Raw genomic sequence first — 15,300 nt, forward strand, 5'->3', positions numbered from 1 at the left:
TGATCCCTGTATCTTTTGGGAACTCACAGTCCAGTGAACAGCATGACAATTAGCCCTCTCACCTTTAATACTATTCCTGAAATCTCTAAAAACACATTTTCTAAGTAATTCTTTCTGGTAATGTTCTGCTCTCCTGAGTCCTTTCTTGAATAAAACACTATTAAAGTCACAGCAATGTAATGTCATTCGGCTTCATAAAGATGGTGTGTAAAGAAAGTAAAGAAATGCAACTCTTATTTTTCCAAATACAAGCTTAACCAAAAGCTTTTCTTAATTTAATTGCATTATAAACCACAATACATGGAGATTTAAATTTCATTTCAAATACAAAATTATTTGAGTACTTTAGCAGCTTCTCCTCATCAAATATGGAAAGAGTTTTCTCCTTAATTGTATCTCTGTGTCTTCGAGAACACTCAGCAGCCTTTTAAGCATCTGTTCTTCCCAACCTTTCCATTAACAAGTTACAGTTTGCAATGATTTACTCTTTAGCTTATTTTTCTCTGTTTTTAGTTGCTGACTACAATGCATAATGAAAATATGGGGAAAGCTCTGAAGCAATCTTTATTAATGTATTCTGTATAGAAATCTGCATGCGTTTTTTGCTTTGGATATTTGCTTTTAGCAGAAAGCTGGAAATCACAGAAACTATCAATACATTGACATAATTTTGGAATCGGTTAGTCACTGACTTCTTTTAACATGTACACTAGACACCCCCACACCCTGCTCAAATAGCTCGCAGTGGACATTTCTCCAGAGGAGATTACAGTGTGTACTTACTGAGGCACAGTTGCTTTCTGATTTGTCTTCCAGAAAGCCAATTTGGCATGGTGTCCTCTGATTCTGCAGCCAGTAGTCTGTTGATTCTAGCAGGCTATTACTGCAGAGGATCTGTTAAAATAGTTAAAAATTGTTAAAATAATTTAAAATTTACTCAGTCTTACCATGCCTGAATTCTGTTGTTGGCTCTCCACAAAAATCTTGCCTAACCATATTTCTGGGAGGCAAGACTTAGGATTCCCATTCCCTTTAGACTTACACAGTTAATGTACCTGGGATTCAAGTGACATATATCCCCTAAAGTATTGGACAGTTTTCTCTAAGAACTAAAAATCCTTGAAGGAGGTGCCTTAGCTAACCCCAACAAATAAAACATTGTTATTGGAAAATAGTGCTAGGAGTTTTGTTCTATGTTAGAGTGATAAACACAGACTTTGGGAAAACTAATCATTTATTTATATCACGGTATACAAACTTGCATTCTTTATGATTTACTGTGTCTATCTGTCTAAAATAGATCTGTACAATTCATTCTGCTAGCAGCCTCTTTTCTGAGACTGCCTAGGCTACCATCTCTTTCTTCTTAAAAATGTTTTTCTGCTTTACGAGAAGCTAAAGCACTTGAAACTTTCTGTGAAGAATACTGAGCTCAGTCGGTACCCTTAGATCAAGGCTTTTTCATAGAGAGAGTTCAGTCTCTCTGTGTTGACTTAGTCTTATAGCACATGCCACAAGCTTTGCTTGAAGAAAAATAAAGTTAGACTAGAGATATCTGCAGATTATAAAGAGGCAAAGTCAGTGTTGCAGGCTGATAGTTCAGATCAAAGTAAATTCCTTGCTGCCCCTGTACTAACGATGCACAGTTTTCAGGTGGGTCAAATTGCCTTTTTAATAAACAGACCTCCAATATGTTATTGAAATATATCTGCAGAAAGTTGCACTCACAAAGGACTGTCTTTTTGAGCATGGCATCAGATTTCTTTGAAATTCCAGTAAGTCTGGAAGTGACTCATGGATCTGGGCTGGTTGTGCCCAGACACAACCAGGAACTGTGCAGCAACAACACAGCCAGAGTCTGACTGCACAATTTGTTGGGACTAAAGAGACATATCATTAAACAGGCAGACTTGTATTTTATTACATTTCTAGGGTCACTATAGAAAGATCCATGACAAGCAAAAGAGACAGATGACAACACTGAGAATCGCTTGTTCCTGTTTGCCCTTTCATTGACAGAGTGAAGGCTAGACCAATTTATCCTAATTTCCATCAGGGATGAAAGTGGAACTGAGAGGCACAGATGGTCTAGGGGTTGAATTCCTAGGCTGACAAGATTGTGTTAAAACTGAAAAGTTGTTTCTTTCCATGTATTCATTTTCTGTTTAATAGAGTACAAAGGACAAATAGTTGAGGATGGTGAAGCGTGGGAAGGGGAGTTATTCACACGGACAACTTGAGGAATCTTCTTAGCCAACAGAAATGTATGCTGACCTCCTGGAGGGGCTGTGCTTTCTGACTGTACAAAAAGGCTATCAGCCTAGCTGATGCATCTCTTCTCTAAATTCAGTTTAAGGCATGTATTTCAAGTAATGGGACATTCTGAAGCAAAAGAGAATGGGTCTGTCTGGATAAATTAATCCACAGGTTGACTATTTGGTATGTTTTTTCTCATCCTTCACAATTCTTCTATGAAAAAGAGGAACTCTTATTATTTTTGAAACAACTAATTAGCATCAGGAAATAATAGCAGAAACAGCAATGATACTCATAGAACAATTTATATCTCTTATAATTTCTGGCAAAAATGTTAAGAAGCATGTTTGTGAAATGGATGTATATTTTCTTTGTACTTTTGGCAACTGTGGAAAAAGGCTGTACTATAGCTTTTAGACTTTAATAATATTCCAAAATATACCTTTGTTGTCCTACCTGGAAAAAAAAAATCTACCCATAGTATTTTTCACTATCTTACTGCATAATTTGCATTGACATTTCTGTCCTACTTCAGGAACACTTACTTTCTAAGCCTAGATCAATTCCTTATGAAGGGAGAAGAACTTGTCAGGCCTCTTCATTTCTCAGGGAAGATGAATGAGTGTGGAAAACTGATCTGGCCAGCAAATACAATTTTCTAATCCTCAGGAGCAATCCAGAAGTAAGCTTATTACCACACAGAGACCAACACCCACTCTAATTTTTAACTTCTTGTCAGAAAGTCATATAGTTAATACTGCACTCCCTGTAGGATGGATGACAAGGAACACTACAGCCCATACATTTGGCCTTGCTTAAGCACCTTCCTTCAGTGCCCTCTACAAAGATTTTGCACCTTTATGGTTATTTATTTTTTTTTTTTCTGCAAAAGGGTAGGTTGACATGCAAAATCTAGCCCTGCTATGAGATTTCTTCTGAAAACAAATTTAGGGTTGACAAAATATGGAAAAACTAATGTGCTCACAGACTTTCTTCTTGGGGACTGCTAGCTCATCTTGTTTAGTAGTTCAATGACTCTGAACTCAATACATTTTATAGCATACTGTCTTAGTATGAATAGATTCATGCCACCATAACGAATTCTGAGTCTAGATGAGAAAAACAGCATATATCATATAGCAGAGAAACAATTTCCTTCTAGCTTTATAAACTGTAAGCTTTTTTTTTTTTTTTTTTTTTAAAGAAATGCTACTGAAATATAAACTGGTTGGTAAAATATTGCATGAAATATTTTTTCCAAAAAGTACCATCTTTAGAAATCTTATGAAGAAAAAAAATTCCATCATATCATCATATACATACACCTACATACATATATATATCTGATCTCAGATTTCATCTGATTCTAGATCTTCTCATCCTCAAGGACTGAAGTTCTAATGTCCTCTTAGACATGATTTGAGCACATAGGAAATAGTCCTCTTTAACTGAAATAGCTTTCTCAGTAACAAATTTTGTCTTATTTCCTTAAAAAATCTTAGTGAATTTGTCTTTAGTCTTAACAGCTTCAGGTCTTTCTTTCCCAAATCTCAAACAGCTTCTGAGAAATTGGAATAGGCAGAAGTTATCACACAGAAACAAGCTTCAGAAAAACTTGCTACTCCTTTTTCTCAAATCACTTGGTGTGCTCAACCAATATTTCTCTTCAGAACTGCTAGATTATAGCAGATGATTGTAGGTGATTAATTCATGAAATGAGACGGGCATTCCAAATTTCACCTACTTTTTTTCTTGTGGATGTTAAATCACCATTGGCACATCTATCTTCCATTCAAGAGGCAAATACTGGTAATGCACTATCAGAAGTAATAGCTCTCCGGAACAAATGTTTCAGGTCAGGTCACTGCTGTCAAGCTTGAGGGTCCCTCCAGGGTTATTTATTAATTTCAAGGCTTTTCAATGCATTTAATTTTTATATGCAACTTTCCATAATATACTTTAAGGCAAGGGTAGAGATTATTATGTGGAAGCTATGGCACTGTGTGATTTTTAGTAACCTTGATGAGATGAGCAGCATTAGCAGAATGGTGTTCTCCCTAGCCTATATTCTGCTTTCGTATGTGCACAAGCAGTGCTGGACACAGACTTGAAAATGCAGTCAGAAATGTGAAGAAGGGCACAATGGCATTTTTACTACTGGAGGTCTGAGAAGACCATTTTCAGCTATTAGAATTTGAAGGAGATAGGTGACAAAAGCAAAATAGGATAAACCAGCCCATGCAACAGGATGTGGGGGAGGTCAGCAATCTAACAAATACAAGTAGGCCCAAAGTCATCTGGAATGACTCTGGAAGTTTCTCAGAAAAGACAGCACTGTGAGAAAGGGAGGCATGCGGAAGCAGATGGATGGGGACTTCTTGCTCTGATTTTACACATATCTGAATGGTGTTCTGAGGACAGAAGGTGACATTTGACTAAGCAATGCTGGGATAAGATGTACATTTTGGATGAGTTTAAGCTCTATCTTATGAAATACAAGTTTCTGCATTACGATCATTACAGATATGTTATTTCTCAGAACTTTCCCACTAACATTTCTATTGAGAAAGGATAATTTGGGCCACTCTGCAATGCAGATCACTGTAAGTTTATGCATTCCTGTTATGCAATAAGTCCATAAATTGAATCCATGTGAACTTTTGGGCATGCTTCTTTGGTAGCAGACAGCAATATTATCATGGTCAAAGACAAACAAGTATAGGCAAAATGAATTTAATACTTCTAAAATCTAACTACTGTATGACAATTCTACTTATTAACTGTGTTTATGTAAAATGGGAGTATGCAGATGTGCTCAAACTAGCATGAATTTTCACACTTTTAAGAAATATACTGAAGTCCTTATACTACGATAATGTATGACTGCAATAGTCAACTGTGTATAAGCTTGAGTGAGCTTGCCTAATCTATTGGGTAACTAATGAAATTCAGTGTGAGCAGTTATCCCTCGAAGATATAACTGTTCCCATACTTTCTGATTGCCATTTTGGTAATTAGATCCTTTTCAAACTCTACTGAGCAGGTCTGTAACAAAGATAAGAAACCTAAACTTGTACTACTCCAGTGGTTGTTCACCATCTTTCTTTTATACAGCCTGCACTTCTAATACAAACAACATCACTTAAGAAAATTTTCTCCTCACATCTTGTAGTTTTGTTCACTGTCACCTAGCTGAGACAAGTTCCAGGCTAAATCAAACTGGCATGCATGGAATTTGCTGAATTCAGTGAGGTTGCTTCTGATTTGCAGTGGTACAAGTGAAAGCAGAACTTTATTCACTGACCACACTTATGCTTAACAGCTGCACGCACTATACTACTGTATGTCTGGTTCAGAGCAGGATCTCTGCACTCAGAAAATAATTCAGGATGAATTTGCATCATGCACGAAATGTGGAATCAGCAGTAATTCATGGTTCTAAAAAAAAAGTTTTCCACTCTCATCTAGAGACTCAGCCGTCAGCATTACTCAGTGTGTTGTGAATCAATGAACTAAAATCAGCCTCTAGCAGTGTGTAGATTAGAAAAGTCACTCTTTCCCAGAGGAAAATACTGGATACAAGTTTAGCGTAACAGCTTCCTGCTCCCTAATTTAGATCATAAGACATTAAAATACACTAAATATCTCTAACTGTGACAACATTAAATAGGCTCTGCTCCACAAATGAAACATCTGCGTCTTCATGGCTGATCATCTTAATTGCTTTGGTTAATTACTACTCATCAAAAAAGATATGAAAGTGGGACATACAGAATAAGATGAACTATCATGGGGCACATCTTCTGCATTTGTTCAGATTGGTCTTTGTGGTAAAAGACCACATCTCATATGGTTCCTGACAGGAGCCATTCTCATTCATACCAAGTGAAAATACTCAAACCTGCAAGTGAACCATTTAAACTGTTCCCTTGCAGCAGGAACTCACAGTTTCACTCCAACACCAATTACATAACTAACTTAAAAAACTACTGTAACTAATGTAGGATAAAAGAAAAGATAATGGCTTACTTCGATTATTCTGCATCCTTTTCCTCTCTCTCTCACACACACACACACAAAAAGAACAGTAACACATACTGTGACAAAGCTGCAAAGAAGCCCAAAATACCCTGCTGTTTGTCAGAAGTGCTGGCAGAGGTGAATCACTTCTTCTAGTGTGTCTAACATCATAAAATTGACTCGTATTAGAATGAAAAGTTCAAATGTAAGGGATCAGACAGATGAAGCAGCTCTAAATCAAAAGCTAAAAGTAGGTCTGTAGGAGTGATGCTTCCAAAGATGACCATGCTGGGAACATTCATAAACACAGTGGTGACACTTTTTAGAGCTGTGCCACTGTCCCTCAGTCTTACATAAAACAGCCAACTCAGATTAAAGAAATGTAAGATGTTCAGCAACATTATGAATTTTACGCCATTTCTACAGATTCCAATTACAGTCAGCAGCATTTTTTTAAAATAATATATTTTTTTTTAAATAAGCAAACTCTTTGAACAAGTAAAATACTACTGTTTTGTCTTTTGCCTTGCTGGCATGAGTAAGAGATGCCCAATTCCAGCATACAAATTCATCTATTGAGGTTTTTTTATTTCAATGATTTTACATTTATTGAAATTTCAGTAGACAGTCAACACTCAACCCCCAGAGTCATGGTGTGGTTTTCAGAAGGAAAGGAAAGGATAAGGAAAATAACTCTTTATCTTCATCATGTTTATCTGTCTATTTAGACATTTATATTGTTATTTATTTTGGGAAATAAAAAACACACAAAAAAAGCATTACAATTAGTAGTGAAGGAAGAAAAAAAATAGAATTATAGGAAAACTGAATGAACTGTAAAGTTTTATAATATTTTGTGGTAAACAGATGCTTTCTTACCAGATCTAGAATAATGCCTATGGGAAATAGTCAAGCTCAGTTGGTTACTGCAAACTGAGAGCTGAAAGATGGCCTGTTCTCTGCAATGGGGAATGGCCTTCCCTTGGACTGCTCTGCCACAATCTGGCCCTGAGAGTGGATGAAGGCATCCAGAGGCTTCCCTCATGTATTCTCAGCTGTACTACCTACATTAATAAACTACTGTCAGTCATACCTGACTAATCCAAAATACATACAGACACATACAGGCACTGCTTCCTTTCCTCCCCATGCTCTAAAGTAAATAACTCATATAAATCCATTTTGAGGCAATAAAAGCAGCAACAGTCAAATCTGTACTACTTCCTTGGTTGCTGAAATCCTCTACTAAGATATTAGGGAAGGCAGAAAAGCTCTATTGCGTGAAGGACCCTGTATCATACTGACCTCAGAGAACCTAAGCTCTGGACCCTCAGGCTGGGTCCCTGAAATTTGCAAGCTATCAGAGAGCAGTCCTGAATTTATTTGTGCTCTTTATGATTTTTCTACTTTGCCAGATAACGAGAAAAATGAGAAATACTTAAGGGAAATGTACCTCCCACACACATATATTTTGTAGCCAGACAAGTATAGACCATGCACAGAAAATTGCAATATACCATTACAGTGTCCAGAATTTATTTTACTGTATCAATCCTTTTCCTCTTTAGGCATCAGTTAATTGTTGTGTTCCTCAATAAAAGTAAAAGGTAGAAAGCAAAGCTATAACCCAGGATATATATGCTTTTGAAAATAAAATAAACTTGGAAGTTACCTTTTTACATGCTGTGACAGTGCTTCCCAAACTGCTACCCGAACTATCTGTGCCGTTGCCTTGGTGCTCTGGGACTTCTTGCATCAGTGGAGATTCAAAGTTGCTGAAGAACAAAAAACATACAAAAGAAACCTCCAAAAATCTTTTCAGTGACTCAGTTACATATATAATTCAAATTATACAAAAAATACAGTTAATTAAAGAGAAGTAACTAGTTTACAAGAAGTTCTCTATAGCCTCATTAGTGACATTAAAATTCTATTTATGACCTTAATTTTTACTTTTGGAAGTACGTTATATGAATATGACCAATGCCTTTTGCAGACTAGAGGACAGCATATAGCTGCCTTCAATCACGTTTGTCTGTCTTGAATGGTACTGTAAAACATGGCACTAACTTATTTTCATAAACAAGCAGCTTGAAAGAGCAAGTAGAATACTGGCTACATTCATTCAGCTTGGTAGACATTATAAAAAGTATTATCCTCAGTTAACCTGCCTGGATAGAAGTAGTTACGGGTAGTGATTAAAATGTAAGAAAACACAATAGAAGTGGTTGAATTATGTAGTCCAGGGTGAATAGTTTGCTATATGGTAGGTACAGAGCAAAGGTAAGTCATGCATATAGTCTGTTTTGTGAGTCAGCTGTACACAGCACGCCCCTGTTTACTTTGGGATTGTCTTGATGTGATAGACATAACCGTAACAATAAGCTCTCGCAGCCACATTATCTGCATTCACAACTGGTACCACCCCTCACACTTTACTTTTGGAATAGATCTGGTCAATCTTGCAAGATCTCCCTCTGTGCAATAACAGAATTGCCACAACCTTAGTGGAATTTCTCTCTCCAGACATAATGTGATAGCCATTAAAGATCTCACAGCTAAAAGTCTCTTTCTCCCAGTATTTACTAGGAAAAGGGTATTCGACACCATCAAGTTCTGTTTTCCAAACTGAGCCTCTAGAGTGCCTTTAATTTACTGCTGACTACCTATGAGAGGATACAGAACACTTGCAGACAGACCCTAACAGGCAACCAGGTTATCAAGACTTAACTAATAATCTCTCGTCAGTACTGACGGGATAACAGACCATGTGCAATTATCTAGTTTGCTCAAATATAAACTAACATAAATTTTCCTAAGTCATCTTTGCTGAAGCTTAAGGCGGTGTGTTAGGAGGCTACATGCAGCTTTTTACCCAAGTCCATAGCCAAACACCAACAATGCTACCTTTCTCTCAAAGATTCACAAACATACATTTTGCTTGAGACTGTTTAGGACCAGATATGGATCTTCTTACTCCCTAAGTAATTTGCCTTGTAAACAAGGGTATTGGCAATATATGAAGTGCTATTCCATGGTTATTCCAAGTTATTAAAAACATCAACAAACAAAAATCAAAAACATTCTGGAATTAGGACTGTGAATGAAAATTACAAAAATTAGTACTTACAAATTGCTAATTAATGGGAAGATTCATGAATTGCGTGGGAGGATGGAATACACATGTATAAATGAGATCAGAATGTTAACTGACTTTATTTGAAAAGTGCACTATCCCATAACACGCTCTAAGACACCAGTCCTTATATCTAGATGTGGGAGTCCTGACTGTTTACAAGATACTTCTCCATTGCTCAGATTATGTAGACAATTTATCTGGCATTTGAAAAACCAAACTAGCACTTCATAAACCTTACCCTCCATTAGAAGAATGAGGGACATTAAACATACAAAGTCATTATGGTTTTATATCTTAATCAAAAATAAGAACTTGAAATTCAAGGGTCAAATATTGCACATGTGAAGTACCCTCCTTCACAACTCCACAGTCAGACTAGCTGCAGTCTTTGTACTCTGCCCAGTACTCCCAGCAGAAGCTGTCACTACCTCTTTTAAAAAGATGCATCCCTCATGCAATCTAATAGTAAATTACAAATCAAATCTGACCTGTCGGTTGAAAAACAAGGCTCATTCTTTTCTCATGCTCTTCAATGAGAGAAAGACTGAGTGGTTTTGCTACTACTTTGCCCTGCAGGGACTTGGACTCATGCTGACAATGAGTGCTGGCTTTCTATCATGCTGTGTACAGGTATCTGAACTCACAGTGCCAAAAGTGTCTCTGAGTCTAAAAGCAAAAAAGATGGCAGTGTGGCCACTAACTGAGAGCTCTTTTGGACCTTAATTAAGCAGTACAGATAGAATATTACATTAAAGCACAGCTGGAAAATAGTTAAGGATCATGTTCTGGAGCACTGACAAATTGTGCTCTCTCTGGATCATGCTCTAATGCATTACATCTTCCATACAGCAGTAAAGCAGACTTCTCAATCACGTGGAAAGCAAACAGATCTGTAGCATCTTAAAATCTGTGTCCTTTCCAAAATACCACTTTTCATTTGCAAATATGGCAAAGTTTATTAAAGGTATGTGATTAGTAAAATAAATGTAGAATGCCACTACCTGTTCTAGATGAGGCTTCATCTCAGACTTAAGTTCTGACATGAAAGAGTAACTGCCTTTGAAATTACTGAAATCTGGTAAACCCAAATTCTCATCAGCTATCCCAGTCCTCGGAAATATATTTCATGCCCAACTGATTGATCAGTGCACAGGTAAAACCAGCAACTCTGTATCCCAGGACAAGGGACATCACAGTCAGGAGTAGCAGTTCCATAGTTTGTTTTTTTTTGTTTGTTTGTTTGTTTTGTTTTTGTCTAAAGGTTCAATTTTCCTGTGCTGTAACTGCAGAGATAAATCTTTGTTCTTGTGCTGTGTTGCAGTTCAAATCTAAGGTTGTGCTGGTGCTATGAATTCCAGGCTCTGTTTGCAAAGCTGTTCACACAGCCAGGATTCACCGACTGAAATAATTTTAACAGAGAAATGCAAAATTATGAGTTATATTTGGGAATAGTCTTAGACTACACACACTCATCAGACTCTGTTGATAGTTAAATGAACACCTTCTAGGCATCATGTGAAGCAAATATGCAGCAGTACATACTAGTTGATATAAAAGAGCATATAGCTGAGTTCCTTCAGTTTGGCTATCCAGTGTCATACACTTACATCTTGCATAACCCAAGCAATTGCAGCATACTGGATTGTGTCATGGGTCTTTCATTCAACACAGAACTCCGGTTTGGCTTTTCAACATCTCTTTTTCAATTATTTCAACAGCCAATTTGATCAAAGTTTCTTTTTCTCTTTCTTTATCCAATAGGCTCCTCTCTAAGCTTTAGTTTTCAACATGCATGTGATTTAATTCTTAAGAGATTCTCCTCAGACCACTCAGTCTGTAGTAAAGTAAAATAAACCCAATTTTCATCAGCTCCCCAGAGAAAAACTATTCTCTCTTTGAGAAGTTGCCTGTTCTCATTAGTTTCTCAACCGCAGAAAGTTGAAAGAAACTGCTGCAGAGATGTTGTCACGTCATCATCAAATGATAACTCTGCATTCACACACTATACTCATTACTTCAGCACTCCCGGAGTTTACACAAAGCACGAGTCTTCCAAGGCATCTGGCACAGCTAAGTACCTTTTCACTACAAGATAGAGCAAGCTATTGAAAGCTTCAGGTCTTAATTCTCACCTTTGCTAGACTTGATGGAGAATGTTCATCTGACTTAGATGTCCTCATCAGATGTAGAGCTACCGTGGAAGGCCACAGAGTTAATAAAGTATCTGTCAAAGGATGGCTCATCTTGGGACTTCTGTCAGTACAGTATTTAGTAGAGGGTGCAAGTCTGTAATATCTACTAAAATGTTCTATATCCTGTGAGAGAATGATTTCTCCTTTGGTGGCAGAGATCCTAACTTACAATTTCCAATCTGAAACCAGGAACCTGGACTAATGGCTCGGTGTTGAGAAGTATGCAATTTTCAGTATAATATCTCCATTAATAGAAGAGTTTCCAGAGTCACTTATTTGCCACCAGACACTGTTTTACCGATAGCAGAATTGTGATTGATTCTTTTTCCTACAAAGCTAAATGCTCTCACTAAGGATGCAAACAAATTTCTTGGAAATCGGAAGCCTACAGCAAATTGCTATGAGATTTATGGCACCAACAGTAATAAAAATCCATCCTTTGTTATTGACCAAAATGCAAAACAAATACTTCTATTTTCCTACATTGAATAATTCAAGAATACTGACCTCAATGACTCAATACTTTATAAAAAAAACCCCACAGATGCTTCTAAAAATAATTACCTTTTTTGCAGATGTGGCAGATGGTGCTACATCACCATGAAGAGGTAAATTAAAGAATTCCCCAGGTTATCACTGAAGAAGAACAATCTTTTGAAATAATATCAGAAACTTCTATCTTGAACAAGCATAACCTGTTTAAAAAAACCTTGCTGCTCAATAATTGTTTCTAAGGAGCAAGTTCAATAAACAATGAGTGACCATTACATATTTTTTAACAACTTTGAGCTTTTCATTGTGATTTTTCATCTCAGCATTTTGAACACACAAAACATACTGATCCATGGAAAAGATAATCTTGTTCAAGTAAGCAAACTGAACACTTTGAGGTTTCTCAGTGCGATTAACACTAAGCTATAGTTGGCTACATTTCTAATACTTTGCTAAGGTTTGCACTGAATGCCACTACCACCGAAAACTGTATTTCAAAATAGAACTATGACACAAGCAAGAGCTGGGCTAAATTCTTCAGCATATTCTTGATTCTGCATTCACAAAGACACCCAAAAGCAACTGAAAAACAGGGAGGCAGCTAGCTTAATCCAGACCCTAAGCAAACAGCTTTTTGGAAAGGCATGCAGAATTCAAGCAGCATCTCTTCACTTCAAAGCCCAAAGCCTTTTGAAGTAGGCACACTAGTCACGCTCTTCCTTATGCTACCTTTCAGATTTTACAGTTTTAAAAATTACCTTTACATGTAAATAGGTCAAGAGTCACTAGCAGTAAAAGTCTTTAGATGTAGCACTGTCAAAGTTACTATTTTAATCCACAGAATTGGTTTTGATTCAGTCTGGACCATGTGTATACTTCAATCAGAGCACAGATGGTTAGTCAAACAGATGCTCTATAAATACCTCAAACAAATGTCTTTCTGGTTTTTTTTATGGATTTGGAACCCTTGTGCAGAATATAATCACTGGCAATACCAGGGCCTGATCTTGCAACGCATTCATAGACTTGTTTTGGTCTCCATTGACTGTTAGTGACTTGACTGGGAACTTAAAAACAGTGACACTTCAGTATCAGACATGAGTGTCCGATACGTAACCAGGTTGTTAGTAAAACTGGTGCACTAAAAAAGAGTAGAATATTAAGTCTTTATATTCAGATTGCTCATTTGATCATGTCTACTGGGTACTCTTGATTTACTTTCCATTTTTATCAGTGTATTTTTATCACTGAAAAAAAAAAAAAAAAATCAAAGTCCAGGTATTTTGCTATGTGCTAATGAAAAGTACAGAGAAAAAACTGCCCATATTACAGTACACCACACAATAAAAAAAAGTTTTTATCTTCCATGTTTATACAGCCCTGATTGCCCTTTTTTTCTGTTCCAAATAAAAATAAAAAAGCAAACAAATCTTGGAGCCTCTGCAAGCATTAGCAATGCCTAGACTTCTTATACAATATGTTTTAAAAATATTACAAAAGAAAAGTTTTATGGAAAAGTAAATGTGAAAAATAGTTGCACAATTTAGTGAGAAATATTCTTCCCTTTATTTACTGATTGAATTATTTAAGGAAAAATAGCAACATTTTATCTGCTACTTCACATTCTTCATCATACTAAAGTTCAAGCAAGATACAGATTAAAGAACTGACAATCAGGAGCTGAATGGCAGGTAAGTTGCTTTTTTAATTTTTGTGATAGTCTCACTATATTTCAGTAGTTTTCTGACAGAGAGACAATCCTCAGGAACTTTACAGAAAGCTGGTAAGCATCCTGCCTTTCTCCCCCTGGATTTTGGATTTAACATGACTTTAGGGCAAAAAAAAAAGGGCAATTCCTGGTGGACCTTTGTTATGCTTGTAGAATGACTTTCTAGGGTAACTTTCTAGAAAAGACAGGCTTGGTTCTTGGTTAGAAAAAGCTTCATAAAATGTACAAGAGGAACAGTGAGATCTCTTCCTGTGAGAGTGCGTGAGTTAAATGAAGAACAACACTTAGAATGACATGTAGGATGCAGTTTTGGTAGCCATCCTTTTTGAAGAGTTGCTAATTTGGAGGACTTTTAGAAGAGATCAACAATTAGACAAGATCTGATGAGGAAAAAGACTGTCTGAACACAGGGAAGATTAGGGAGCAGACGCTTAAATTCACATAGGCTGAAATATCACCAGAGACTGCCTTTCTAACCTAGAATCGAGGAGACAATACCCAACACTGGAGTGCCATTAGGTGGGAAACTAAGGCACAGCTGGGAGGTTGAGTGCAGGAAAAATAAGAAATCTCATTAAAGGAAAGATGCTTCAAACTATTTTGTTTATATGTTCCTAACTGAAGTGGGCAGTGTTGATCAAGAACATGATTTCAGAAATATAAAGACTGAACCCAATATATCCAGATACAGCTATTGCAGAAACAACAGAAAAAGGCAGTTTGATTTCAGCTAAATCTTTCAAAACATTGTCTAGGGTTATAATGGTGTTCATAAAAGCAATATGTTTTTACTTTAACTAATGGCTCCCAAACAGTAAAACAACTGTCTAAAAATAAGTGCCTTCATCTCAAATGGTCTCAGAAAATTCTTATTCTCTTCAATCCAGTATTGTTTCTATGACCACCTGCAGCTGTATTCAAAAACTACCTACTTAAAACGTCAGGGTACATTCTGAAGTTATTTTAACACTGAAGAATACATTCTGTTATTGCTTATGCAAAACAACACATTTTTACATAATCTGCATGTCTGAAACATGCCTGAACAATTCTGATTTCCTACCAATATCCAACGGAACACAAATCTTCTCAATTTTGATGCCAGGTTAATATGTTAACCAACAGCTATTTCTGAAAATTTACAGACAATAAGGTCTCAAAATAAATGCTTGAAAAGTGTGATTCTTTTTTGAACACAATAACATTATCAGTGTATTAAATAAAATGGAGCTGCCATCCTAATTATCTCAGCTTCTAGTAATACAAAACATGCTTTTATATAACTCTATCAAGATCTTACAAACATTGCCTTTGCTTTATGTTTTTTTTTCCCATGGCCAATACTGTGTTTAGAGGGACTGAATGGCAGACATAAAGGCAATGTTCTCGAATTTTTTTTAGCTTACACTAGCATAAAGAAAGTGTAAGATTTCTGTCCAAGAAACTATGATTGTTTATTGTTGTTTGTGGTT

General features: G+C 36.5%; 1 protein-coding gene across 5 annotated transcripts in view; it reads right to left on the bottom strand.

Moving 5' to 3' along the window:
* The window catches only part of SPHKAP (SPHK1 interactor, AKAP domain containing), a 68,254-nt gene that overhangs the window by 43,185 nt on the left and 9,769 nt on the right, over positions 1 to 15,300 (bottom strand). For all 5 annotated transcript variants that reach the window (XR_014885554.1, XM_085233174.1, XM_085233173.1 and 2 more), the window contains exons 2-3: positions 7,949 to 8,051; positions 784 to 894 (exon numbers count right to left, since the gene is read on the bottom strand). Coding sequence is in view for 4 of the 5 variants with exons in the window: in XM_085233174.1 (XP_085089300.1) it covers positions 784 to 894; positions 7,949 to 8,051 (214 nt within the window). In the remaining variant the exon portion in view is untranslated. The remainder of the gene's footprint in view (positions 1 to 783; positions 895 to 7,948; positions 8,052 to 15,300) is intronic.

The sequence above is a fragment of the Meleagris gallopavo genome, chromosome 11 (genome assembly GCF_905368555.1).
Source record: "Meleagris gallopavo chromosome 11, MGAL_WU_HG_1.1, whole genome shotgun sequence".
Classification (NCBI taxonomy): Eukaryota; Metazoa; Chordata; class Aves; order Galliformes; family Phasianidae; genus Meleagris; species Meleagris gallopavo.